Genomic DNA, 26553 nt, shown 5'->3' with positions numbered 1-26553 from the left:
TCATATTTTCAAATGACCACCTCAACATTATAGCCCCAAAGTGGAATGCAAAAGAAAAGGAGTCAGGCATATCTATTGTATATATATATACCCTTACAAGAAAACATGAATGCCTTTGACACTGATTACGATTCTTTTCCTATTATCTGTCATGTCAAATTTGCCTGAAATAATGACTTACAGCAGTTTAGTGCCAATCGCTCTTAACCTTATACTTCTCTGATTTACCATTAAGAACAGCCACAGGGTGTTAGAAAATATGTGTATTTACATACCAACCAAACATATCAGACCACAGCTCTGTTCACTTGGTTTGTTTTCAGGTTTCAGGTGGCTAAGGGAACAAAGAAGGCTCTCATAGATACCTATAATTTTCTAAGTCTTGTGAAATCATCTCTTAGAAAATCTACAGAGAGGCAGATTTCCTAGGCTAGAATGACTGGCTCTTTCTTCATAAATTTGCAGATAGAATTTCTGGCTGTACTGACCACCATTATTTGGTGGTGACCTATGTCCTGTTAAGCGAATCATCATGTAGAAAGAATGTAATGTGGAAAAGATGAGTTTTGGGAATGCTTTTTAAGACAATTTAGTTAAATTCATAACACATCATAGACTAGAATAAAAGCCACAGACACCTAATTTGCTGTTTAGGGGTACATCACAGGCTTTGCGTGGCAAATTTTTCTCTAGGAGTCACGGAAAGAAAAACACACAACAGAGAAAACTAACAAATACTATGGACAGGGGTTAAAAAAAAAAAAAAAAGGCCCAACAAATAGTTGTGCCCATAGGCCAATTTTTTATATTTACAGAGAATGATCAGCACCTTCGTGGGTGTTCCCCATTATGATCTTCTTCCTCTGACCCTGTGGCCCAAGGGAAAAAAAGTATTCTTGGAACATGTCACTCTTAAAAAAGTAAAAAAAAAAAAAAACAAATCCACAAAGAACAAATTCTTTTATATTCCCTAATAAAAGCAGTTCTTAAAATTTTAGTAAACAAAATAGATGGTATTAATTTTATAGTTTTCCATCAAAAAAAAGAGGATGGCTTATTTTTAGGGTTAAAAAGTATAAACATTTTTGCCATATTTTCCATGATTATACAATATTTAAAGGTTTTTTCATTTATAGTTTTTAAAAAAAATATTTTGTTTATTTATCTGACAGAGACATGGTGAGAGAGGGAACACAAGCAGGGGGAGGGGGAGAGGGAGAAGCAGGCTCCCCGCGGAGCAGGGAGCCCGACATGGGGCTCGACCCCAGAACCCTGGGATCATGACCCGAGCTGAAGACAGATGCTTAACGACTGAGCCACCCAGGCACCCCTCATTTATAATTCTTGATATGCAAAAGCTGACAATTCCAAAAGGCATCAGGATGATTTTGCCCATGACTGAAAAATATAGGATTATAGATTCTCTAAAAGGTACCACCTGGCACAAGTCTGAGGAACTGAGAGTTGGTCTGAGTTTCCTTGAATATAATGAACTATGATTTTTTCCAAAGTATATATCCTCAACCCCAGGACTTTATTATATCTCAACTGAATATTATAGCTTAATAGTTTCATCTAAGTTTTTAAAAAAATTCCTTTGGCTAAAAGCCCAATTCAAAGCCTTTTTTTGGGGGGGGTACAAAAACATATCTATTTCTAACTTCTGGCCTGCTTCTCCCTTTGGACCTCATCCCTGACAGACATCTGTATTTTGTAACTTTTCCTACATTCTGGCTCTGAAGATACTCTGAGTTTTGGCCCAATAATCCTTTCCTGTTTGAATTCATCAGTGTGAGAATGGCAGGATTGCAGAGGACTTTGGGAGGTCATATAGACATCAACTTGCTGCTCTGGACACTAACCCCAAACCGTGAAGACAAATGATGTTTAAAGACATGTAGAAAAGATTTCAAGATTTCTCTCATCAACACTGGAGCGCTTAACATGCCTCACTATTAGAAATGCTTTACGATATAGTTTTCATTTTATAAAAATGTTATTTGGCAGACATCAGAGCTTTCCATAAGATGAACTATCATACAGCTTATATGTTTAGATCATTAAAAGGATATTTAAGACTGAGAGAAATTAGTTGCTGGGCTCCAGTGGTACAGAACTGGGCAATGGGAAGTACTTAGCTTACACGACAGTACCATCACTTTATTGATAGGAATACAAATGCTGTAGACATTGCCATTCTCATTAAGTTTGGTCTTTAGCTTTAATCTGTTTTATCTACCTCTACATATAAATGAGAATTACTATTTTCTAGGTTAATTTTTAATAAAAACAATAACAACTAGCATAACTGGGTTCCCTTACTAGCTATATGACCTTGAGTAAATTCTACTTGTAGTTTCTTTACCTATGAAACTCTCATGACAATATGGAATACCTAAGATTTTGGGAAGAGCAAATGAAAGAATATATGTAAACTGCCCAGCAAAATTTCTGGCATGCAGAAATTGTCCAATAAATGCATGCTGCCTCTTCCCTCTTAGTGAAGAATGAATCAGTGAATTTAATTTCTGTGGGGGCTGGAGAAACTATGCTGACAAACCATGGAACAATCAATGTGTAAAAGGTTAACAGAGGACTTGATAATGATGGATCAGACTGATACCGTCTGGTCAATTTTAACATTACCATAAGTGACATAAGCAGACACCATGTGCCTCTGCTTGTGATGCAATGGAGGGAATATTGTGTCCCCTGGGGGGTGTTCTTTAAAAAAACAAAACAAAACATACAACTGAAAAATAATTAAGCCACCATAACAACTACTAGCTTACAGAAATACACAGAAAACAAGAAAATATAAACAGTATTATAAAGAGAAATTGTGAGTCAAAATCCAAAATTTAGAAAATTCTTTTTTTTTTTTTTAAAGATTTTATTTATTTGACAGAGAGATAGAGCCAGAGAGTACAAGTGGAGGGGCAGGCAGAGGAAAGGGAGAAGCAGGCTCTGCACTGAGTAGGGAGCCCGATGCGGGGCTTGATCCCAGGACCCTGGGATCATGACCTGAGCCGAAGGCAGACGCTTAACTGTCTGAGCCACCCAGGCACCCCTAGAAAATTCTATAGGTCAAATAATCCAGGGTCTTCAACAAATAAATGACATAGGGGAGGAAAAAAATGAGAGAGGGAACTGATATATATATGTCAAAACTATATTGATCAAACACTGTGATGACCTCAGTGGGATCCTGATTCAAACAAACCAACTCTAAAAAATAGTTTTGAAATAAGAGAGGAGAACTAAATATAGACAATTATATGATAACAAGGGATTATTAATTTTTTTGGCTATGATAAAGATGTTTAAGTTATATTTAAATATATTTACCTGTTAGCAATGCTTACTGAGGTCTTTATGGGTGAATGATATGATAACTGGGACTTTAAGAAAAATATTCCAGAAAAACAGTATCAGCATCAACAAAAACTGGTGCGGGGAACAGATGTAACACGGACAAAACGATGCTGACAATTACGAAAGGTGTGTGTGGGAAAGACACGTGGGGCCTATTACAGTACCCTCTCCATTTTGTATATTTGAAATTCTTCATAACAGAAACTTTGAATTTTTTTCAAAGGGAATAATCAGGGTTTTTTTTTTCCCAACTAAAACTTATCGAACGATAGATTGCTTTTTCAGGAATAATATAATAAGCACACCAATTAAGAATTTTAGAAAATTGTTCGAAGCTTCCTTCAAAATCAATTTAGGAATCATGTTAGAAGATGGAGCTCATATAACAGAAATAATTGAAAAACCCTACTCATATTTTAGAAAAGGTCGTATTTGTCTTGAATCAAAAGAAGAAAAGGAAGAAGGGGGAAAAAAGTGCCTTCATGGGAGAAAATACTTGCAAATCATATAGCCAGTAAGGGGTTAAAATCTAAAATATATAAAGAACCCATATAAGCTCACTAACAAAAAAAAAACAAACAATCCAATTAAAAAATGGGCAGAAGACTGAATAGACATTTTTCCAAAGAAGACATACAGATGGGGAACAGGCAGATGGAAAGATACTTGACATTACTCATCATCAGGGAAATGCAAACCAAAACCACAGTAGGATATCACTGCATATCTGTTAGAATGGCTATTACCCAAAACACAAGAAATTACAAGTGTTGCTGAGGATGTGGAAGAAAGGAAACCCTCATGTACTGTTGGTGGGAATATAAACAGGTGCAGCCACTATCGAAAATAGTATGGAGGTTCCTCAAAAAATTAAAAATATAATTACCATATGATCTAGTAATTCCACTACTTGGTATATATCTGAAGAAAACAAAAAGACTAACTCGAAAAGATATATGTACCCTATGTTCACTGCCCCATTATTTACAATGGCCAAGATATGGAAACAACCTAAGTGTCCATAGATGGATGAACAAAGAAAATGTGGTATATATACACGATGGAAAAACATTCAGCCATCAAAGAGAATGAAATCTTGTCACTTGTGACAACATGGACGTACTTTGAGGGCATTATGCTAAGTGAAATGAGTCAGAGAAAGACAAATGCCATATGATTTCACTTACATGTAGAGTCTAAAAACAAACAAGCAAACCATAAAACCAAGTTCATAGATAGAACGGACTGGTGGTTGTCAGAGGCAAGCATGGGGGTGGGCAAAATGGGCAAAAGGGTTAAAAGATACAAATTTCCAGTTATAAAATAAGTATGTCATGGGGATGAAATGTGCAGCATGGTGACTAGAGTTAATACTGTGTGGCATATTTGAAAGTTGCTAAGAGAGTAGATCTTAGAAGTTTTCATCACATACACAAAATTTTTTTGAACTATGTATGGTGACAGATATTAATTAGATTTATGCTGATCATTCAGCAATATGTACATTATGTTGTAACATATAGTCATTATGTTATATGCCTGAAACTAATAAAATGTTATGTGTTAATCATACCTCAATACAAAAAGTGCCATCAATGATACTATCAAATGATACATTTTAATATACTCACAATACATATTTGAATAATTGCTTGATAGACTGAGGTTCTTTCCCTACCACCAGATGATAGCACTGGCATTAGTCATTTTATTGGTCTATGTTGACTATATTAATAGGAGAGTATTTAGGAAGGTCTATTTTATAGTCATAATAAAATAACTACTAATGAGTTTCAACACTGTATATAAATTTTAAAGAGATCAAAGTATTGCTTGGGAACAAACGTAGGGTTGTGTATCTAGATGGAGCCTATTCTACAATAGGAGAAGCTGTGGGGAAGTTGATTCTTGAAGACCATTTTTTAATTCTGAATATACTAAACAAACTACAACAATTACTAAGAGTACCTTACATCAAGTTTAGCTCTGAATTTTCTTAATGTGCTTAATAGTTTTAAAAAAGATTAAAAAAATCACTAATTTGAGTCCTCATCTTTTAAGATAAACTTTTAATGAAATAGGAAGCAAGTTTGAAAACTTGCTATTTTACACAGATATATTGTGACTTAGCTAAAGAGAAAAAGCTACTAGTCAATGTTTGGAATTGATTTCTCTTCACAGAAGGAAAAAAAGAGGTCATGATAAAGGGGGAAAATATGGGTAAGATTAATGGAATTATTGTCTATTTTCAAAGAATGGTTCTAAGTTGGCTTATGTAGCAAATATTTTCCTAAGGCTAAATATTTTTCAATCAACAAATATAAAACTGAATGCACTTTATGTACATGGCAAGATCAGTACAGTAAAATGAAGTTTGAGAGTGTGTTAAGGAAGTTGGTTGTGGTGAAAATGAGTCCTTTGAGAATCCTGGTTCAGCTTAAATATGGCAACACTCACAAAAGCAAAGAACCACATCAGTCATCTCTCTTCACTGAAAATGCCCTTTGATGAGTATTATTTCCTTGAGATAATTCAAAGAGGCTGTCTCCTGTACTGCAGGTAAGCAAACCATTCCAGTCCAATAGACAAGAGAACTGTTAACAAGAAAACACACTTACCAAAATTCCTTCTAATAAGTAACCTAAAACCAACATATTATTTAGCTGCTTTTGGCAGCACTCTGAGATCTCCACTCAGTGACTCACCACTATGTGGCTGATAGAGCAGCGAAAAAATGGTTGCCATCTGCAGTTACTTATTCACGTAAGTCCAGGCTTTCAAAACGTTGTGACACTGAGACAGTGAAACTGTCTGACACACGCGCTGGCTTAGGTCAACTTTATAAAATGCAAAAGGATCTCTCCCATTAATGAATAGTGTAGATAATGACATAGAATACTCTTTTATACGAGTAAAGCTAATAAAAATGCATTATAGAGTAAAATATAGAATCTGAATGGAAAATATGAGGTGTTTTCAAAGAGTCTGTGTTTGGAGGAAGCTGCTGCTTTGGACCATCCCACAGACAGGCAATACTTAAGAAACACTGATTATATGTGAAAGTGTGTTTCACGAAGGACATCTTCAAGAGGACCCCCCCGAAGTACCTCCAAATCAATATGACATCGATTTTTCCCACCAATCTACAATATCTCCATCCCTGTAGTTAAGAATGTAGATTCTAGAATCAAAAAGCCTGAGAAAGGATCCTCCCTTTGCTATTCAGCAGTGGTATGCCCTTGGGAAAGTTTTTAATCTCTTTGGGCCTTAGTTTCCTCATCTGTAAAATGGGAATGGTAATAGTTCTTATAGCATTGTGAGGATTACGTGAGATTATGATATAATGCTTTTGACACTATGGATTGCACTAAATAGGAATATAATAAATGAGGGGGGGGAAGAAAAGTAAAAAAGTTACCTCTTCCCATTCTGAAACTTTAGGGTCTTTTTCCAATTTCGCTTTTTTGTTCTAGGCATGCTACTGCTTATCAAAGTTTGTTGGCTAGTATACAACAGCATATGGATGATACACACCAAAACTTAGGCTTTATCATTTGTTATCTCATGATGTTTTAATTTTTATTTATTTATCTATTTATTTTTTAAGATTTATTTATTTATTTGACAGAGGGAGACACAGTGAGAGAGGGAATACAAGCAGGGGGAGTGGGAGAGGGAGAAGCAGACTCCCCGCTGAGCAGGGAGCCTGATGCGGGGCTTGACCCCAGGACCCTGGGATCATGACCTGAGCCGAAGGCAGACGCTTAACTGACTGAGCCACCCAGGCGCCCCTCTCATGACATTTTTAAAGAATTGACATCTTCTATCTCTAAAGAATGAGTCTTATCACTCAACTCTCTAATTAGAAGACCTCCTACCAATAACTTCCTCCATAGAACCAAGCATAAACTAGATTAATAACTTCTTTTCTAATTTCTAGCTTCTCTCTATCCTTCAATTCCTTCCCCACGATTACCAAGCAGCTAGTACATTCTAGTCTCTAGGAAACTGGGAAACACTGATGAATGAGGAACAGGGCCCTGTTCTCATGGAGCTTATGGTGTAGTAAGAGTGTCAAACAGTTAATCTCAACGTGACCCAAGCACAAGACCCAAGAAGGAGATGGGATATTGTAGGGGAATGGCTCTGCCATGGTGCCTTGGTGACTAAAGCTTCTACATCAACAGTGACCTCAAGTTGTCAAATTCACAGCTTTCTTTTTTTCCAGTGCACCATGTACTCTGTTAGTAGTCATGATACTGCTGAATCCCCTACACTTCTCAAACTTTTCACTATGCCTGGATTTGATGACACTGTTGTCTCCTAGGCCTTTCTCTCTGACTACTTCTTTGTTGATTCCTGCATGAGTTTCCTGAAGCTTCCATACCAAATTACCACAGACTTGCTGGTTTAAAACAAAAGAAATTTGGGGCATCAGTTGGTTAAGCGACTGACTCTTGAGTTCAGCTCAGGTCATGGTCTTGGGGTTGTGAGATCCTGCCCCACATCGGGCTCTGCACTCAGCTGGGAGTCTGCTTCTCTCCCTCTGCCTCTCCCTCTGCCTTTCCCCCTGCTCGTGCACTCTCTCTAAAACAAAAATAAATAAACCTTTAAACAACAACAACAACAACAAAAACCAGGAATTTATTCTCACAGTTCTAGAGGCCAGAAGTCCAAACTCAAGGTGTCGGCAGGGCCATGGTCCACTGAAGACTGTAGGGAAGAATCCTTCGTTGCCTTTTCCCAGTTTCTGGTGGCTCCTGGCAATCCCTGGTATTCCTTGGCATGTGGCTGTATCACCTCAACCTCTGTCTCTGTCTTCACATGGCCTTTCCCCCTGTATTTGTCTCTGTCCAAATTTCCCTCTACTTATAAGGATACCAATCATTGGCTTATGGCCCACCCTAATCTAGTATGACTTCATTGTAACTTAATTACAGTTGCAAAAACCTTATTTCCAAATAAAGTCACATTCTGAGGTTCTGGGTAGAAATGAATTTGGGGGGGGGGACACTATTCAAGCCACCACAATTCCTAACCTACTATTTATTTACTGGACACAGTGAGATTTCTCATGGTTCTATTTTCAGTGCTCTTATCTTTAAGCTCTTCACCCAGAGTCTCTCTGTGTGACTTTTTCCTATTTCACTTTCATGGCTTCAATTTTTACTTCTATGGAGATGATTTGCTAAACCATTTCTTAAATATCCTGACCCTTTTCTGAATTGGCTTCCTACATTCCCAAACTTGTGGTAGGCATTTCATCATAATTAGTCCTCTAACATCATACATTATAAGTATTCAACGCAGAGCTTAGTATCTCTTCCACAACCCGAGACTACCCCATTTCTTCTCTGGCATTTCCAGTCCCCATTAAAAGTATTCCATCTATTCAGTCACTCAGGCTAGAGTCATTTAATTTCCCCCTCCTATTGTCTGCATCAAGACATCAAAATCTATTTATTCTACCTCCAGATGTCTCTCTCTTACGTGTATTTCCTCCTTCCCATTCCAACTGTCATTCTCATTATTGCTGAGTGATAGTGCTCTGAATAGGCCTCCAGGCAGCCCAACCTCTAGTCTCTAATTCATTTTTCCCCCGCTGTAATCAGCCATGGTCGTTACTTAGCTTGATACCCTTAATGACCACTCTCACAGAATAAAGTGCTTAATGTCTCAGAATGTCACTGAAAACCCTCCACTATCTGGCTTTAAGCCTACTTTTCAAGCTCATCAACTACTATGTTAACTTCTTTCTCTGCACTTTCATTAAAACTTAATGCACAGTGCTGGGTGATAGCTGCTGATGTATTAGTTTCATTAAGCTCGGACTGTAAGCTCTTTGAAAGAATGCTTATAGGAACACCTTGTAAATATTATTAATCATCATCATCACCTTTGGTCCAAGTTTGTAGGAGAGAACAGAGGCTAAGTAAAGCAGATGAGGATTCACAAAGTGCTAACATTCAAATTTCCTTAACTGATGAATGGTAAGTAAGATGTGGTATAACCATACAATGGAATATTATTTGACAACAAAAAGGAATGAAATACTGATGATATGACATGAGTGAACTGCAAAAACATCATGCTAAATGACAGAAGCCAGTCACAAAAGACCACAAATTATATGATTCCATTCATACAAAATGTCCAGAATAGATAAATATGTAGACACAGAAAGTAAATTAGTGGTTGTTTAGGGCTGGGGGTTAGGGAGACTAGAGTGTAATAGCTGTAGGGCACTAGGTTTCTTTTTGAGATGATGAAAATGCTTTGAAATTGATTGTGGTGATGACTGAACAAGTCTGTGAAGAGATTAAGAACTGAATGATACCGTTCACGTGGGTGAAGTGTATGGTATGTGAATTGTATCTCAGTAAAGCTGCTAAAAAAAAGTGGAGCAGCATGAGAGAACCAAGATTCTTAATTTTGTTGTACTATTTAAAGATGTTGCTACAAAACATACAAGGTTCTCAAGTTTAATTTCTTTTTTCCTAACTAGGAGTTGAGTAAAAAAATGGAAGGCATGCATGGTTGAAAATGTATGACAAAAATGAATTTTCAGGCCAATGCCTTTATGAAAAGGATGGGTAAAGGGATAAAGAATTTACAGTTTGTAATAAAAATTCAGTTTTTCTCCAACATTCAAAATCTAGGGCAGAACAAGAGGCAAATTGGCACCTGGAGATGGTAAGCTCTTAGAGGAAAGTAATAATTGCTAACATTTATAAAGCACTATGTGCAAGAAACTATCATTAAGTGCTTTTTACATCTAGTGATATTTATTTTTCCTAGCAACTCAAAGCGGTATGGACTATTATCATGCCTAATTTATATATAAGGAAGCTGAGGCACAGAAAAGTTATGTATCTTGCCCAAGGTACTTGGCTCTGGACCCAGCTACTTCAGTTCCAGAATTTTTGTTCTTAAAAAATGGGCTATATTGCCTCTCTGTACTTTTTTCCTTCTGCATTTTTCGTTTCTCTTCAACAATGTAGCTTTTAAGAAATAATTTATACTTAATGAATAATGGGTTTAATGTGACTTTCACAGGGCAAAAATACTTCTATTGGGGGAGGATAATTCATAAAAAGATGATAACAGACCATCCATTCATATTTACTATCCTTTCTTTTTTTTAGATGAAACATTTTTCATACTGAGCAGTAAACATGTTTCATGCTGAGCAGTAAACATCAAACACATTGATTGCTAGGCATAGTTCTTTGTTGCCAGAAGGAAATGCTTCCCCCCCCCCCCACTTTTTAATGCAACAGTATTTAATAGGAAAAGAGAAACAAATAAAATTTCTATCACCAAATAAAGTGACAGGACAAAAATGACTTCACTATTCTCCCAGTTTGCAAATGTTTTCCATTTATTTTAAAAGCATGTCTTATTGACAGATTCCTTCCCTATCTCTTGTTTTTGAAGGGCAAGGAATGCTAGCATTTCAAACTATCTACCTACTCTCTGTCTATCTATCATCTATCTACCTATGTATCTATCTAAAATCTCATTCGCTTTTTCAGTTTCCTCTACAAATTCTGCTTCAGCAGACAGTTCACTAGTGAACTAGAAAGCGAGTTCTCCTACTGCCTCACAGACGGGACAATGACTCCCCAGCAGGTGAGAAGTGGGAGTGGGCCCCAGGGCTGGCCAGCACAGCAGGGGGGACCCCTGGGAGTCACAGCGGGTGGTGCCAGCAGGGCCTGCTTGTCCTGCCTCACCAGCTCTCCTTCCCTTTTTCCTCAGCAAATGAGTCCCCAATTCCCCTTACACTCGGCGTGGCCAGGTGACCCAGTTCTGGACTCTGGGATGCTGGCAGCACAGCGTGCAGAGCGTGGGTTCTAAAAAATATCCTTAAAGGGAGGAAGCACGCTCTGTTTTGTTCCCTTCGTCTTCTCGTGGCTGGAATGGGGACAAGCTGCTTAGAGCTTGCACAGCCATGTTGGACCATGAAGGAAAAGCAAGTGCCTGGGGACAGAAAAGAAGCAGAAGGCAGGAAGATGCCTGGACCCTCATGACTTGTGGAGATACCGACAGTCCCAGCCTGCCTACCTGCAGACGGTTCTCATGTGTGACAGGAAAAGAAACACTGGTTTTGTTTAAGTTGCTGTCGGTTGGCATTTTCTATCTCGCATATCTGAACCCAATCCTAACTGACACAGATCTCAGTAGCTCTGACAGTGTTTTTCCTGTGTTGCTGGGATTCCTCCTCAAGGATTCATAAAGACTTTATAGGAATCTATAATCTATAAAGTATCTTGAAATTGCGTGTTAAATCTATGTTCATTCACACACTTTTCAGGGAGAAGAGGCCCATGGCAACTCATTTAATTTTTTAGATTCTCAGATTTCTTGCCTGTGATAAGGCGAGAACATTCACCTCTGCAGAGCTGATTTCACTATTTCTGAATAGTGCCTTCAGCATAGTGAATAATGCCTAGCATGACACGCTCTTTTCTAAAAATTTTGTAAACAGTCTCATCACACTGCCTATTGATCTTGAATCTAGCAGTCGTCTATGACTTCTCTTACTCCCGGTCATTAAACTACGCTATCAGTTGCCAAGAACGTAGCCTTTCTCTATAGCGTCTCCTCCATTCACTTCTTTTTCCTCACACCCCCGGCCTCTGACCCCGCTCCAGCTTATAGCTTCTGTTGTCTCCTCTCTGAGACCCCCAGCAGGTCTTCTCACGTTTGGGCTCCTCTTTCTACATTCTACTCTTTACGAGACTTCTAAATCAATTTACCTAAAGGCCTGGACTGCCAAGGGTTCTCCAATGCCTACTGAATCAAATACAACTCCATCTAAAAGGAGTCAAGGTACACAACTCAGAGGAAAAAAATTCATACAAACCTAGCTTTGAGTCCTGGTTTTAGCTCCTTACTTGCTTTGCGCTCTTGGGGAAATTATACTTCTCAGAACCTGAGTTATCTCAGCTCTAAAGTAGAGACAACAGTACCTACTGTGCAGCATCATAGTCCAATCATTGGGACATGACATAGAAAAGGCCAAGTTCGGTGCCTGGTACGTACTAGGTTCATAATAAATGTGTTGCCTTCCTCTTTCCCTCCATGGAAAGGAGGACATGGACCAAAAAATGCATGTCTGCCGCTTACCACCCTTCCACAAATCCCCCATTTGTATAACCTATGCTAGTCAAACCAGATTATTTGCCACCTCCCAGATATAAGTCATGTCTTCTCTTATTCAATTTTGCAATTGTGCTCAGACTGATTTTTTCTTCATATCCCCTTTCCCTTCATTTTATGTTGAGACCCTCCTCAGCCTTCAGGGAGTCCTTCAATTGCCATCTCCTCTATGAAGTCTTTTCCTGATGTTTCCAGGCTGATGTAAGCTCTCCTTGTTTAAAAAGGCACGTTCTCTGTGTTTCTTCTCTGGCACTTCACAGTTCTACCTTGCCTCATTTCACGTACTTATTACCTTTTCTAAAAGACTAGAGATGCCTTGAGAGCAGAACTAGAACCCCGTCACCCTTTGCACCTCTCATGGCCCTAACCCAGGCCCTTTTACCTGTATTTCCTGCATTAACTTCAAAATTTTCAAGCAGAGCTCTTTTCAATATATCCTTAGATCCCTTTTTCCTACTTTTACAACACCACAAAGGCAGAATGATTAAAAGTGTACTCAGGGAATACTCTATTTCAGTTTCCTCCCTCCTTGTCCAAAAAAGGAGGCAATGCTTCTGGATGTGGAACACTTAGTAGTCGATCCAGCCCTGTGACCCATCATTCAGAACCATTTATTACTGTGTCCACTGGGTACACAGGACTTTTGCTTTTCCCTTATTTCCTAAGACTCTGGCTCTGCCTCTTACTTCTCTAAAGCCCCCAAGACTTTTTTTTTTTCTTTCTGCATTTCAACAATAATGAATCTCATATCTGGGCTTTGAGCACCCCTCCTAAAGATGATGGATAGGAGCAAAGCCTTCTGGGACACATTAGTACAGCTGCCAGGGGGCAGGAGGTGCTTATAAAATAAAAAGGCTCGGGATTCTGGGAACATTTTTGCAGTTATAAGTGAACCGCCCAACACAGCTGAAAAGAAACACCCAAGAACACTTCCTTTTATTCTTTTTAAGCTGTGCGTGGAAGAGGCACATCATATTAGATTGCAAGTAACTCTCAGAAGGATTTTTTTTTATGTCGTGTCACCAGGTGCTAATATCATAACCTTCGTTCATCAGGTACATGAGCTTTAGAATTACAGGAAGCTTGTAAAGTCAAGTTTAAAGCAGCAAAAGTCTAGTTTTTAATTTATTGGATAATATTGAGTATCACTGCCTGACTTGAAACATTTTCTCCATGTAATTATGAAAAACAATAACACCCACCGAACTATAAGGTTTAGTGAAGCTTTAGTTCCACTTGTGGGTACATATGTAAGGTAAAACAGTATCAGAAAACTAAACATGATTTAATCGCCACTAAGCTACAGGCATGAAGCATCACATTGTAAACTCGATTTCAAAAACAGAAAATGGTTTTATATGTGAAGCTCTCACACATCATCAGACCTGGGATTGTACAGAATTTGCGAAGCTGCTAATGTGCTACATAGTCATTGCCTTAAAAAGGAAGGACTGACCAAAAAAGGTATGGATTTTAAGCGTTTGGGGGACAAGAAAATATTTCCTATGTGTCAGTTAAGACATAGGAGCTTGCTGAATCGCTTTTTGGGAGGATGCTAGGAGAGGACAATGAGAAGATTTAAGAAGTGATATGAGGCTTTTCTCCAGATGCAGACAGCCTTTGATGTAGAAAGAGAAAACAGCTCTGTCAGATATCTGCAAAGAGAAAAGCTGGAAAAACCATAGCAAAAAGGAGTCAAGTTTTTTTTAGTGAGGCGGACTTTCTAGAGACCCTCTGCCCGTGGTGATGCTTCTCTAACACCACAGACCGTATATAAAAGGTTTCCCTCTTGGAAGAGCAGAATATGCTGTGCAGACCCTTAGAGTCAGTCACCAGAAAGAAGCAGCTGACAGTGTGAGGCCAGTACTGAGCATGAGTTAGGCCAAACTAGCCAGAGTGAAAACACGAGAACAGTAAGAGAGATCCGACATAGAATGGATGGATCCCTTTTGGGGGGTATCTGCCAAGCTCACAATGACCCCTACTTCACAGCCATGTTGGTGAATGTGACTCCACCCCATGGCCACAGTTGAACGACCCAAGAGCACCTGACACCCCTCTAGGTGGATGAGGAATGTGGAACTGGACCGGAGGTTGGGCTTGTAAATGTGACTCTGGGAATTGTGGGGAGACTACCAGCTGGCCTGAGAAGCAGGAGGAAAGCTAGTTTGCTGAAAAGGAAGAATGAAGCAAACATAGGGAAAGAAGCAGAGAAAAGTGATAGTGTGTAAATACTCCCCCCGTGGGTTCCTATCTTCCATTCCTGGCCTCGTTTTTGAGAGGCCAGCTGCCCTTGGCTTCTAGGACTCCCCACTGTGTCTTGATACTAGATCCCTCCATTTTTCTTTAAGTCAGCTTCAGTGGGGTTTCTGCTACCTGCAACCTGGAGGACTGCAGCTGACAGGCTACCTCGGAGGGGCTGACCATGTAGCTTTGGGAAGGTAGTTCCTCTTACAGCAACCAGTCTCTGTCAGTGAAAGCATGCTATTAATCACAGGTACAACCCGCATTCCCACCAACTGTTAGGACATTAACAGGCTATAAATACAAAAAAAGTCTTTCTCAGAAAACAGGGCTTTCTTAGTCTAACACAGTAGGGTCCATGTTCTTTGATCAATGGATTCGACGACGATGATGGTAATGCTGATACTCACAGCAGCTACCATTTACTGTGTGTTGTAATAATAATTTACTAAGCCCCAAACTATGTAAGACTGGATGCTTTATATACATCCTATCTACTTCTCACAACTCTTCAGGGTGGTAGTGAGAGTAGAATTTTGTTTGGAAATGTTTATGACACAATGCACAACAGAGACATCATCTGGGAAAGACCAGCATACTGGGCAGGCAGGTGCCACAAGAGGGTACTCAATATGATGGATTCGCCATGATTCAAGATCTGGCCATTGGTCTTGCAGTCTCAGAAAATTTCCATGGTGTCCTAGCACTTAGGAATGCTGAGTCATGCAACAAAGTTCACTAGAGACTGATATATAAACCAGATGCCAAGTTATTAATTTACCATGAGATGTATAACTGCCAGGAGCCTGGATACTGATGCTGGCCTGAGCAATGTATGATACTCTCTCTGTAGACAGATTGCTTTGGGAGCCAAAGTTTTAGGAGGTTGTTTGGGTAGTCAGATGATTTGAATGTTAGACACAGAGATCTGACAGCTGCTATATTCGTCTCCATGAAGGGGATTTAGCTACCAGGTGAACTAGACACTTGGGCACCATTTCTTTGGATGCTGCCAGGAGAGCTTCTGCCAACAAATGCTTCCGTGACCTTCCTAGGCTTCTAGAGCTGACCAGTTTTCCTTCTGAAGGAAACATTCTTTCTTTAGATATCTTAATATCCAATCCATCTTGTGTGTCTAGGAGTCCTTTTATTTAAGGTTATTTTGCATATTTGGGGTCAGATTCATGATTTCATGCTTTAATAGTTTGAAGTAAAAGGGTAATTTTATTTTCCTTCTTTCCACATTTCTCAACAGAGTAGCTCACTATCACGCGAATGTATCATCTACGGTATTATTATCCTGATGTTTTACAAAGAGGGTAAAAAACATAGGTTTTGGAGTCAGGAAGACCTGGGATAAAATTCTGGCTCTCCCATTTTTTTTTTAAAGATTTTATTTATTTATTTGAGAGAGAGAATGAGAGACAGATAGCACGAGAGGGAAGAGGGTCAGAGGGAGAAGCAGACTCCCTGCCGAGCAGGGAGCCCGATGCAGGACTCGATCCCAGGACTCCAGGATCATGACCTGAGCCGAAGGCAGTCGCTTAACCAACTGAGCCACCCAGGCACCTGTGGCTTTCCCATTTTTAAGTTTCATAATTCAAGACAAGTTAATTTCTCCTGGCCTCAGTTTCCTCACTTATTAAGTGGGGATAATGCACACCTCACAGAATAAAATGAGATTTACTGAGGTTATTATGCAAAGCATCTAGCACAGTTCTGGGTGTAAAACACTGAGATGATCATAACACATTGGAGCAAAAATAACCCAGATCTCAACCATTTAGATTCTCCTTGGTTTCCAAGTATGTAACTTTTTCTTCATTATTCTTCCAATGTGGTTTCCATTTGATTTTTATAATCAACTAGTGTTACTTTAAAAACTAATTTCCCTGACTTTTGAACTGAATAAACAAAAACGAACCCTACATGAGTGCACTGATTTCTTTGGCTTACTGTTCTCCTTCTCCACCAGAAATAAACAAATGACACAGCTTGCTTTTGTCTTTTTCCTTCCTGTTATCCTTGTGAAGATATCGTTTATGGACTCTAGTCATGTTTTTTTTTCCTATAAGAAGTCTGCATCAAATTCTCAAGCTGGAAAATGCCTTCTTAACTGAGAAAGTGCTATGAAATCATACAGCTTTTGTCACAAGTCAATTTTGTTCCCGATTAATTCAGTTTACTTTTCAGATGTCAGAATTCCCCAAATTACATGATTCTTCCCATATAAATGTGTGGGTCTATCTTTATATTTAGCTCTTCTATCTTATGAGTTTGCATATGCAATTATGCCCTCTTTTTTCAAGTAGATTATAAACCTTGTAAGAGTAGGGACAGATCAATGTCTTTATGCCCTCATTGCCTATACATTGTAGTACCCTACGCTAGATGGAGAAGATATCAAATAATTCTTTGTTGGGGAGAAATGCTATGAAGTGGAAATAAAAATGACAGAGATGTTTATCTCATTTGTTAATTATATTCACATTTTCTGAAGGTATATATCTGAATCTAAGTATCTGTTTAATTTCTTTGGTGTAAACTTTTGTGAACCTGTGTTAATTTTTCCTCAGATTACTTAAACATTTTCTTTCCTTCTCCTTTGACTTTTTTTTTTAAAGATTTTATTTATTTATTGGACGGAGAGAGAGAGAAGAGGAAGAGCATAAGTAGGCAAAGCAGCAAGCAGAGAGAGAGGGAGAAGCAGGCTCCCCACAGAGCAGGGAACCCAATGCGGGACTCGATCCCAGGACCCTGCGATCATGACCTGAGCTGAAGGCAGATGCTTAACGATCTGAGCCACCCAGGTGCCCCATCCTTCTCTTCCAAGTTTAACACCAGGAATTTTATGTACACCCTAGATGTTTCTTACATTAGAGGAATTCCTGACTTTAGCTTTTACATCTTTTCCTTTAATCTACACTGTATGTTAGCAACGCCAAACTTATCTTCCAATTCACTCCTTTAAGTTTGCTTCTACTCTGTTTAAATTGCTTCAGTGATTCCACCCCCTTAGTGTTTGTCTTGAATTGTAATGCTTAAGCTTTATTTATACTCTTAAGATCCTTGAGGAAAGATGATATTTAGTTTGGCCTATCTCACATACCAAATGAAGATACCTAAAAATTTAGTGCAACACATAAATGAAAATAAATATGAAACAAGAAAAATGCAGTATGGAGAGAATAAAAACAAGTACCATGACAGATCTGTGTGAGAATTAAAATATCCATTATCAATTTTACTCCAAAAATGGATTAAAATTTTACAATCTGGGTACATGTGTATTTCCAAAATTGAATCCTGAGTAGGCAGTGTATACAACAAGATGAGGAAAGGAAAACTTAGAATGTGCCAGACACAGTGCCAGAAATTCTGACATTTAAGCTCATTAAAATGATACAATATTCCTTCTAGGTTGACGGCATTATTCTACCCTACAAGTTGTAATCTTATTGATACCTAAGTATACGGCTAATATTTCAAATTTAACCTGATGAAATTATAAACTGACCATAAAATAAGCTCCTTTTGCTTTCTGTGAACATTAATTTCAGGGTCTTTATGCAGAACCTATGGTTAGTTTGATTTAATATTATAAACATGTTTTCCATATTTTTCATTACACTTGCAAAATAAATTCCATAAACTCATATGGGAAGCCTATTTATAAATGTCATTATCAATCATGGAAAGATATATGAACAGACAAATGTGAGGGTTCTGTATAAGTGAACTCTATAAGGTCAGTTTTTTATGAACTAAACGGTCCTCAAGGAAAAAGTCAACCAAACTTGATTCTGTTTTTAGGACTAAAACCAAAGAGATTAACTTATCTTTGTATTAAAGAACTAGCCTCTGTCCAGGGGGCAGGGGCTTGGCAGTATATTCAATGATCTCACCAAAAGCCTATGTAATGTAATGACATTAGACTATGTGTTTATGGTAGATAATACCAGTGAAGCATAACACGATGCATCTTGACATAATTCAGTTTGCAAAACCAAAACTCATTCAACAGCCCCACAAAATTATGACAAGCAATGTAAGACTTTTGAGTAATACAAAATAGAAACATGGACATTCATGCATTCATTCATCCATTTGATATACTGAGCATCTCTCCAGGGCAGTGGACACTAGAAGGGACAGGATGACAGATTTGATACAATCACTGCTTTCGGAAACCTACAATCTAGGAGACAAGATACGAACACATAATATAAATGTGAGGAATAAGGTAAGAAATAGCATAAAAGTGCTGCTATGGAGTGTCACAGACTACAGAGGAAGGGGGTAATATGTATGGAGATGGCATCTAGGTAAGGCTTCATGGTGTTGAGGGCATACGGGCTGTTTGGAAGTGCAGGTAGGATTTCAGCAGAGAAAGGGAAGATTCAAATGAAGAGGGAGTGGTATGGAAGTGGGCTGTCACTGGCAGCTTTGGTAAATGCTGGACAGGTCGGTTTGACTAGAGGGTAGATCATGTGTAAGGGAGTGAAAGGTAAAGCTGGGTGGGGGTGGAGAGGTTATGCAGGGCCCTCAAGGTCAGTCTACCAGGGTGACAGGATCATTGAAAGCTTTTCTCAAGGAACTGATACAATCCACCTGTTCCTTGAAGAACTTAGTAGGATAGCTTGAAGGAAGAGAGACCAAAGGCTGGAATTCTCTTTAGAAGGTTCTTCTAGTGGCCCAGACATTTGCTTGTGAAGGAGTGGAGGGAAAGAAATGAACATTTATTGAAAGCTCACTATGTGTAAGGCATTTATTTGTTTTAGCTATAATATTTCACTCAATTCTTGTAACATCTCTGAAAGGTAAATAACATTAACTCCAGCATTCAGTTGAGGAGCTGAATTCCCAGAAGCAAGTCCAAGGTCTGGCACTGCAAGTGCTCAAGGAAAAAGCTGTCATATTGAATCAAAGCTGTGATTCATGCAACATATTTTCAATGTTCTCCACAGAAGCTCCAAGGAAACAAAATAGTTTGTACAGTTCTAAGATTGCAACCCAGAGAGTTATTTCTACCAATGAGGCTCACCCCAACCCCTGGGTCAAATTCTGCTCCTCGTCAGGGGAACATAAGGATCAGACCAGGAGCTCAGCTGCAAGGCAACCTTCTGCCAGTCCTGCTTTATTCTTCCACACGTTTTTGATTCTGGGTGTTCTTACTGCTGCGATCAAGCTCTCCCTTTCAACTCACAGGAGGTCAAGCCTCTCTTGCTTCTTAGACCAGCATCCCTGTCTTTGAACTCTGCCCACAACTCACAGTTCCTATCTCTCCAATAAGATGTGAAACCTCTCTGATACCAACGCTTTGCCTGTTGCCCCCTGCTAGGCTTCCTTCATGCAGTGCTGTGCTTATGTGACAAATCCACTGTCTAGACCCTGGGACCGTCCCAGCTCTCCTGGACTACTCCAGCTGGTCTGTAGAATCACCAGCCCCCACTCTCTCTGGTCTAGCCTATGCTTCTATTTGATGAAAAGACTTTTGACAATTATCACCAGGGTAGTAATTGGTAATACTCATCCTTAAATATTACATAGCACACGCTGTATGCCAGGCATTGTTCGATGTGTCTTTCAAACATTCCTTCCTATAATCATCACATTATTAATAGCCTCATTTTATTATGGAAAAAAAAAAAAAAGCAAAACAAAAGACGCGAGGCTGAGAGATTAAGTTACTTGCCTAAGGTGACATCGAGCATTCTGGCTAGAGTTTATCCTCTTAACCAGAAGGTTCTTCTGCCTTCCCCAATGTCCATGAGAAGATAAAGAACATGTTACTAGCGAATGTACTATCTCAAATGCATCATTTAATACAACTGGCATAATACTACCACTAAGAGTTATAAGACTTATGTTAGTTAACATTGAGTTATAAATATGGACCCAAAAAGCAGTTACAAAGAAGCCCTTACATGATGCTGAAACTTTGACATAGGAGTATTTTCATTTTGAATGAACATACACTAAAGACGTTCTGCATTTGGGCAAGTCTAATAAGGCAGTAGTATTCAAAGATGTTGCTATTTTACTTAGCCAAAATAATCCAAGAATGCCGGTAGAGAAGGTAATCCTGAATATGATATTAATAGGAAGGGAAACAAATTTAAGGATTTAAAGAATCAAAGCAGAGTTGGTAAGAGAGTAGATTTTAAAAATTCTCATCACAGGAAAAAAAAATCAAATTAAAGACTGCTGACATCTTGGCAAATCAGATAGTTCTGCACACTCAGGTTTACTTGACAAAACGATGACACATTTTATTGTTATCAGTTCAGAAGGTGAACATCTGACTAAATATATTATAATCAAAAATTAAAACAAGAATTAAATAAGAATATAATATGTCAATGTTAATATGCTAATATGTTAATACGAATTTTGGATTCAAACTGGATTTGGCACGGAGTCTGCTTAAGACTCTCTCTCCCTCTGCCCCTCTCCCCCATGCTCTCTCTCTCTCTCTCAAATAAATAAGTCTCAAAAAAAAAAATTTCAGAGCACTCATTAAAAAAATTGGGGAGGGCATCTGGGTGGCTTGGTTGGTTGAGCATCCGACTCTTGATTTTGGCATGGTCATGATCTCCGGGTTGTGAGATCGAGCCCCATGTTGGGCTCCCCACTGGGGATGGAGCCTGCTTAAGATTCTCTCCCCCCCCCCGCCACCCTGCACCTTCTCCCTCTAAAAAACAAAAAAAAGAAAAAGAAAAAATTGGTGAATATCTCTGTGTACCAAGTGCTAGATAAAAGTGATCAAGAAATACAAGGAGCTTTTCTTTTCTTTTTAGATTTATTTATTTTAGAGAGAGAGAGAGCGTGCATGCACATGAGTGGGGGAGGGGCAAAGGGAGAGGGCAAGAGAGAATCCAAGCGGAATCCCTGCTGAGCACATAGCTCAGTGCAGGGCTCGATTGCAGGACCCTGAGATCATGACCTGAGCCATAATCAAGAGTTGGATGCTTAACTGACTGAGCTACTCAGGCGCCCCAAGGAGCTTATTTTCTAATGGTAGAGACAGAAAGACCATGAGCAAGTAAATAAATAAATGCATACTATAATTCTAAATAGTAATAAGAGCTATGACAAAAGTAAAACAAGGTAATGTAATTTAGAATAAAGAAGTGGTAGTGAACCAGCCATGATAGGACATTTGAGTTGGTACCTGACTGACAAAGTTGGGGAAGAGAGCAAGAGAAATGACTGTCAAGTGGTATACTCAACCAGTATGGCTGGAGCCTAGTAAGGAATGGGGAGACTGGCATGAGACCAAGTCAGTGAGGTGGGCAAGGCACACATCATAGGTCCTTACAGGCCACAGCAAGATGGTTGAATTTTGTTCTAAGAAGTAGAGGAAGGCACCATCAGGTTCTAAGAGGAGTGATGTGACCTGATCTACATTTTTTAAAAGATCACTTTAGCTGCTATTTGGAAATGCATTACAGGGAGTCAAGAATAGAATCATTGAGACCAAGTCGGAAGCTACTGTGGCAGGGAAGAGGGAGGGGGCAGCCTGGACTCAGGTTGTACCAGTAAAAAGAGGGAAGTAGATGGAATAGGGACATATTTTGGGGGCAGAACTGACAGGACTTGTTGATGCATTAGATGTGGGAAGTCAGGGAAAGAGAGCAACCTCACTGTGCTGAGTTTGTGTGATCTAGTGATATGTGGAAAACTAAGAGGAAAACAAATTTTTGGAGAAATCAACTCTGTAGAATATTGATAAGCGGAAAAATAATGTAGTGATAGCCTCAGTGACACTGACATTAAACTTAGGGAAATGACAAGCAACAAACTTTCACAAAGTCATATGGAATACGACCACGGGTTAGACAGTTTTCCTATCAGCCACTTCAAGTCCGAGACCATTCTCAGCTCTGGAAATGAAGACGAAAACTGAGTCATCCATTCTGGCCTTATGTGAACATATTTTATTTCATAAGGCAGTTCTAGAAATGCTGAAGAGTGTGAGCACATGGTATTTGGAAAATGGTGACCTGAATGACAGCTGTCCCATTACACTCAGAACATGGAACATAACCTCCTATAAAGGGCTAAGAGTAGAATTGAGAACTCTCAAAATTGCCATGAATCATGAATCTGAATTACATTATTCCCTATTTTAAAATTTCTCTTTTGTGGGTGTGTATACATACATATGTATATGTATTTGTGTGTACTTCTTTCTGATACTATTGATGGGAAAAATAGGTATGTTCTTATCTTTTTTTATTATTTTTAAAGATTTTATTAATTTATCTGTCAGAGAGAGAGGGAGAGCACAAGCAGGGGGAGTGGCACGTAGAGGCAGAGGGAGAAGCAGGCTCCCCGCTGAGCAGGGAGCCTAATGTGGGACTCGATCCCAGGACCCTGGGATCATGACCTGAGCCGAAGTCAGATGCTTAACTAACTGAGCCACCCAGGTGCCCCTCTAATCTTTTTTCCTGGTATCTAATCAGGACTTTTTCACAATGCTTTTATTTAAAATGAACAGTCATTACCTACCTGTAGCATATCCCCAAGGTCTGCTGTGCTAATATCCGGATCCTCTGTGGTATTGAAGGGCACAGGAGTTATCCGTACAAGGGTGAGCACTCTAGGTTCTGGATATCTCCATAACATCATCCCTGAGCTATCTTCAGTTTCATTGTAAAACAAGACTTCATAGACACCAGGCATTTTCAAAGGTTCTGTTAAAGGAAAAAATAATTAATTGCATGCTTTTGAAAGGAAACATGTTGATTTATTACAGAAAGAGAACATTATGAGGATAAAAGATAAGAATGTAAAGAAGCTGGCTGGCCATTTTTAATTGGTTTGAGACAGGAACAAATTAAGAATTTTCCCTAAGACAGACTGAATGGTAATGTACTATTTTTTTTATTATGTTATGTTAATCACCATATATTACACCATTAGTTTTTGATGTAGTGTTCCATTTTCATTGTTTGTGCATAACACCCAGTGCTCCATGCAGTACGTGCCCTCTTTAATACCCATCACCAGGCTAATCCATCCCCCACCCCCTTCCCCTCCAGAACTCTCAGTTTGTTTGTAATGTACTATTTTTGTCCTGCAGGTATTAATGTACTTTTCAAGTGATCTTGATGTGCTATTTAGTGAATGTGCAGTTAAAACTCTCTCTCATACTGAAGCTGTTGCTACTTACCAGCATCTCGTACATACTGGAATAGGCCTGTCCGTAGGTCATCTGAACTTTGTTCACTTTTAAACATCTGGTTCTTTTCTATAGGAGACGGCATTTGGGACACTGCTTCAGGAACTTGCGCTTCAAAATTTCCCCCCTCTTTAAGGTATCCACTGAGTAATTCATGTAGAAGAACTAAACAGTTCAAATGTTCTTGACCCCAGAAAACCTTTAAGAATCATACAAAAAATTTCAGTGGCTTTTAAATACAAACATTTCATGAGGATAATTAGGCACAATCATACTTGAATTAATGCAAGACCATAATTACGTTCAATTTAATTATTGACAATAACTATAGTTTCTAAGTAATTGACCTATGGGATGAAATTCTACTACTTGAATAAATATATAAAAACAAGAAAATCAATTACATCATATATCGTGAGAATAACAATTTTCAGTGCTGAATTACCAATGAAATTATGTTTGTGTGAGGTAATGTTTATGAGTTAACTTAGCTAAGTGAGAAAACAATACCTATTAGAGTTTGAGAGAAGGCAATGAAGATCTTCTAGGCCAAAATGTTTTTAAAAGAATAATAATAACCTTGTGGAATAGCTCCCTACATTTTGTCATGAGTTTAAATAAACACCTCTTAATTATAAGGTTCCTTTCTTTGCACTTTTACTCTTCAGAGAAAAAGAAAGGGAAGATGCTCAATGAACTTGAACTCAGGCGGCTCCCAACTTCTGTGTTTAGCGAGAATGTGCCAACATACAGTATTCCACAGCCCCTGAGAATCAACCACAGAGGAGATACGGTAGAGTTTCAGAACAAGGGCCTTGGTGTTTTCTGTAATAAAGAGGATCAAATTCTCTTTTCTCTGCATGTGAAGGGTTACTAGTCCATAACAGAAGTATGACCCGTGGGTAATAATGATTAATGTCAGAGGACTCAAAATGCAAATAATGTTACATTTGTTTGTATATATTGGATAAAGGCAATACAACCATTACTTTTAAGAGAACCAGATTAACACTGAAAATAGAAAAAATATAAAGATGTAGAAAAAAATAACCCTATACCTGTGGGTAAATTTTAAACCTAAGTTTGGGTCCTGCTCTCTGGAATTAAGGCAACAGAAATAAAGGTAAGAGATGTGATACTAAGTCTACTGTGTTCTCATCAATCTTATTTTTACTGGATCCTGAAAAATAGAGATAAGTAAAAAGTCAAGCTGGGGAGTTGAACACTGTGCTCTGGGCTTTAAATTGTCAAGAGACAGTGACTTTATAATGTAGAGATAATATACTATGTTTTTGTCTTATTGTTGATTTTAATGAGGAGTTACTTTGCTGTCTTGGGAAAATGGTAATACAGTTAATACTGTTGATAAAACAACATGAAATCACATGCTTATTGTTAAATACATGAAGATTTCTGATAGATCCTGAAAATCTCCAAAGCAATACAAAGCAGTAAGTTATTAGAATCCTTTCACATCTTCCCGTCAGTAAAAAAACTGGTGAAAAAGTCAAGGCAACACAACTTTTAGATGAAAACAAGAAATTCATATATAATATGCCTCCATTATTAACAAATTAGTCATTTCCATTTTATGTAATTGTGAATTTCTCAAGATTTTTGGATTTATGTCAAACTTGGGGGACATCAAATCATATAAAAAATACATTCACATCTATCCAAATAGAAAGTTACCAAGAAATAAGTTGAATATCCTCACACAGTCCATACATGGCTATAAATCAAATGCATAAAATGCTGCAATTGATTATATATCAAGTGTTAATCATCAAATGTTATAATATCTAAAGAACCTGCCATTGGCAAATGGTTATTATATACTGCTGATGGCACAGTGCTTGAGACAAGTTGACTACTTTGTAGAAAAGTCTATAATTAGAAAAACGTTTAATGACCCAGCAAGCAATTCTACTCCTAGTCATATCCACGAGAAATGAAAACATATGTCCACACAACAGCTTGTACACAAATGTTCCTAGCAGCATCATTCATAATACCCAAAAGGTGGAAAGAATCCAAATGTCCATCAATTGATAAATAGATAAATGTGGTATGGCCATATAATGGAATATTATTTGGCCCATAAAAAGGAACAAAGTAGGGGTGCCTGGGTGACTCAGTTGGTTAAGCGTCTGCCTTCAGCTCAGTCATGATCCTGGGGTCCTGGGATAGAGCCTCGCATCAGGCTCCTTGCTCAGCGGGGAACATGCTTCTCCCTCTGCATGCAGCTCCCCCTGCTTGTACTCTCTCTCTCTCTATGTGTCAAATAAATAAATAAGATCTTTAAAAAAAAAAAGGGGAACAAAGTATTGGCACCTGCTACAATATGGATGAACCTTGAAAACACTATGCTAAGTTAAAGAAGCCAGTCACAAAAGACCAGATTATATGATTCCATTTACATGAAATGTCTAGAACAGTCAAATATGGAGTCATAAAATGTATTAGTAGTTGCCTACACCTAGGGAGAGAATTAGAGGGTAATGGGGAATGAATGCTAATGGGTACAGGGTTTTGAGGGTGTGTGTGTGTGTGTGTGTGTGTGTGTGTGTGTGTGTGTGTGTGTG

The 26553-nt window shown here is 38.6% G+C and overlaps 1 protein-coding gene across 7 annotated transcripts in view; it reads right to left on the bottom strand.

Annotated features, from left to right (window-relative positions):
- The window catches only part of VPS13B (vacuolar protein sorting 13 homolog B), a 746502-nt gene that overhangs the window by 119220 nt on the left and 600729 nt on the right, over positions 1–26553 (bottom strand). For all 7 annotated transcript variants that reach the window (XM_025870900.2, XM_073893015.1, XM_073893019.1 and 4 more), the window contains 2 exons: positions 23960–24167; positions 23296–23480 (listed from right to left, as the gene is read on the bottom strand). In XM_025870900.2, coding sequence (XP_025726685.1) covers positions 23296–23480; positions 23960–24167 — 393 coding nt within the window. The remainder of the gene's footprint in view (positions 1–23295; positions 23481–23959; positions 24168–26553) is intronic.

This window comes from Callorhinus ursinus, unplaced genomic scaffold (genome assembly GCF_003265705.2).
Source record: "Callorhinus ursinus isolate GAN/ISIS: 27379988/994484 unplaced genomic scaffold, GSC_fseal_2.0 scaffold5, whole genome shotgun sequence".
NCBI lineage: Eukaryota > Metazoa > Chordata > Mammalia > Carnivora > Otariidae > Callorhinus > Callorhinus ursinus.
Note: the sequence above shows the minus strand (reverse complement) of the source record. Positions and strands in the feature narration are given on the sequence as shown.